The following is a 2,500-nucleotide window of genomic DNA, read 5'->3' as shown; positions in this document are numbered from 1 at the left end:
TCATAACCAGATTTATTATTACTATTATTATCATTATCATTATTATTAGTATTATCCATTTCTTCATTCGTTTTTATTTTTTTCAAGGCCCGATGTTTTCTTCTCCGTATGCATGTCTTCATAACCAGCTGATTTCTCCTTCATATTTTGCCTTCATAATCTTTTTTTCTTCTTCATAACATGTTTTCTTCAGCTTATCCATGTCCTCATAACTATCTGTTTATTTTTTCTCATTTGTATCATTGCCTTCATAACCAGCTGTCTCTTTCAAAACCAGCTGATTTCTTCAACGCTTGCCTCCCCCGCAGCATCCAGCGAAACGGAGAGCGTGGAGGAGGTGAAACGGACGACCGGGATCCTCTCGTTCAAGGCGGTCAAGCGGACGGACATGGGACACTACCTGTGCATCGCCTCCAACACGGTGCCGCCCTCCGTCAGCAAGCGGGTCGTCCTCAACGTCAGATGTAAGAGCAGGGAGCAGGTCGTTCACTTTTTGTGATTTCAGTGAGAGCTATTTATACACAAACACACACACACAAATATTAATATGAATATATATACACACATATATACATATATATATATATATATATATATATATATATATATATATATATATATATATATATATATATATATATGTATGTATATATTTGTGTGTATATATATACGTGTGTGTGTGTGTGTGTGTGTGTGTGTGTGTGTGTGTGTGCATGTGTGTGTGTGAGTGTCTGTGCATGTTTGTGTGTGTGTATCTGTGCATGTGCATGTGTGTGTGTGTGTGTGTGTGTGTGTGTGTGTGTGTGTGTGTGTGTGTGTGTGCGAGATACGCTTGATCCATAGGTGAATGTGATATCGAAGGGGAGGAAATATCCCCATAAGACACTGGATTCTAGAGAGCTCTTTTTTGTCTGAGCATTGTGAAGTAGGTTCCCAGTTCTCGCAGTTTATTAAATAATAATACGTTAGATCTGTGCACGAAAGCAGGACTTATTTGCATACTGAATACACAGTCTCACGAAGATTTTAGGACCATGAATTTAAAAGATTTTCAGAAAGATTCAATATACTTTTTTCATTATCATGATTCTATGCATATGAACTGATAGATATCATCATTACTGTTATTATTATCACACAACCTATCATTGCATTGCAAAAGACTTAGGCCTCTCCTAATTAGTTTCCTTGCCTGATTGAAAGCTCTTCTTAATTAAATTCGGTCCAGTGCGCTACCACGTTATCTACGGCGGCGATATATATATATATATATATATATATATATATATATATATATATATATATATATATATATATATATATATATATATATATATATATATATATGTATATATATATATATATATTTATATATATATATACATATATATATATATATATATATATATATATATATATATATATATATATATATATATACATATATATATATATATATATATATATATATATATATATATATATATATATATATATATATATATATATATATATATACATATATATATATATATATATATATATATATATATATATATATATATATATATATATATATATATATATATATATATATATATATATATATATATATATATATATATATATATGTATATATATATATATATATATATATATATATATATATATATATATATATATATATATATATATATATATATATATGCACACAGTGATGCGTGTGTGTGGGTGTATGTGTGCGTGTGTGTGTGCGTGTGTGTGTGTGTGTGTGTGTGTGTGTGTGTATGTGTGCGTGCGTGTGCGTGTGTGTGTGCGTGTGCGTGTGCGTGTGCGTGTGTGTGTGTGTGTGAAGCGTGAAGCAAAGAAAAACAGCCGAAGAAGTAGCAGAGGGACTCCCTCATCCCGCAGAGTAATGGTCAACCGAAGCGCCCTTATCCCCGAGACCTTAACGGGGCCTTGTAATTCCTCTCCCGGGCGCCGCGAGCTCCTGTAATGACGGCGGTGTCCTTTGTGTCCCGATAAGCACTCACCCGAGAGGAGGATAACGCCGCGCCCCCTTAACGACGAGTCCTCAGAGGGGGAGAGTCGGCTGCGGCGCTTCAGGAGGGTCGGGAGAGGCGGTGAATCCCTGGCATGTGCTGCGATCGGGCTCTGGTGTTGTAGGGGGGAACGGGGCGCGCTGCTTCGGGGGCGATGCGGGCTGTTTTTTTCTGGTTGTGTTTCCTTGGAGGGGTGCGAGTCTGTGTAGGTGGATTGGTGTGTGTTGGTGGATGGGTGTGTGTGTGTGTGTGTGTAAGTGGATGGGTGTGCGTGTGTGTGTTTAGGTTGGTGAGTGTGGGTGTGGGGGGGGGGGGGGGGATGAGTGTGTGTGTGTGTGTGTAGGTGGATGGATGTGTGTATGTGTGTGTGTGTAGGTGGATGGCTCTAAGTGTGGGTGAATATGTGTGTGCGTTTGACTGTATCCATATGCCAGGAAGTGTGAGTGGGATGGTGACTT

The 2,500-nt window shown here is 37.4% G+C and overlaps 1 protein-coding gene across 2 annotated transcripts in view; it reads left to right on the top strand.

Annotated features, from left to right (window-relative positions):
* Positions 1–2,500, top strand: part of LOC113822855 (protein amalgam) — a 470,613-nt gene that overhangs the window by 438,696 nt on the left and 29,417 nt on the right. For both annotated transcript variants that reach the window (XM_070142542.1, XM_070142539.1), the window contains exon 6: positions 309–464. In XM_070142542.1, coding sequence (XP_069998643.1) covers positions 309–464 — 156 coding nt within the window. The remainder of the gene's footprint in view (positions 1–308; positions 465–2,500) is intronic.

This window comes from Penaeus vannamei, chromosome 3 (genome assembly GCF_042767895.1).
Source record: "Penaeus vannamei isolate JL-2024 chromosome 3, ASM4276789v1, whole genome shotgun sequence".
In the NCBI taxonomy this organism is placed as follows: Eukaryota; Metazoa; Arthropoda; class Malacostraca; order Decapoda; family Penaeidae; genus Penaeus; species Penaeus vannamei.
This window is presented reverse-complemented; position numbering and strand designations above follow the sequence as displayed.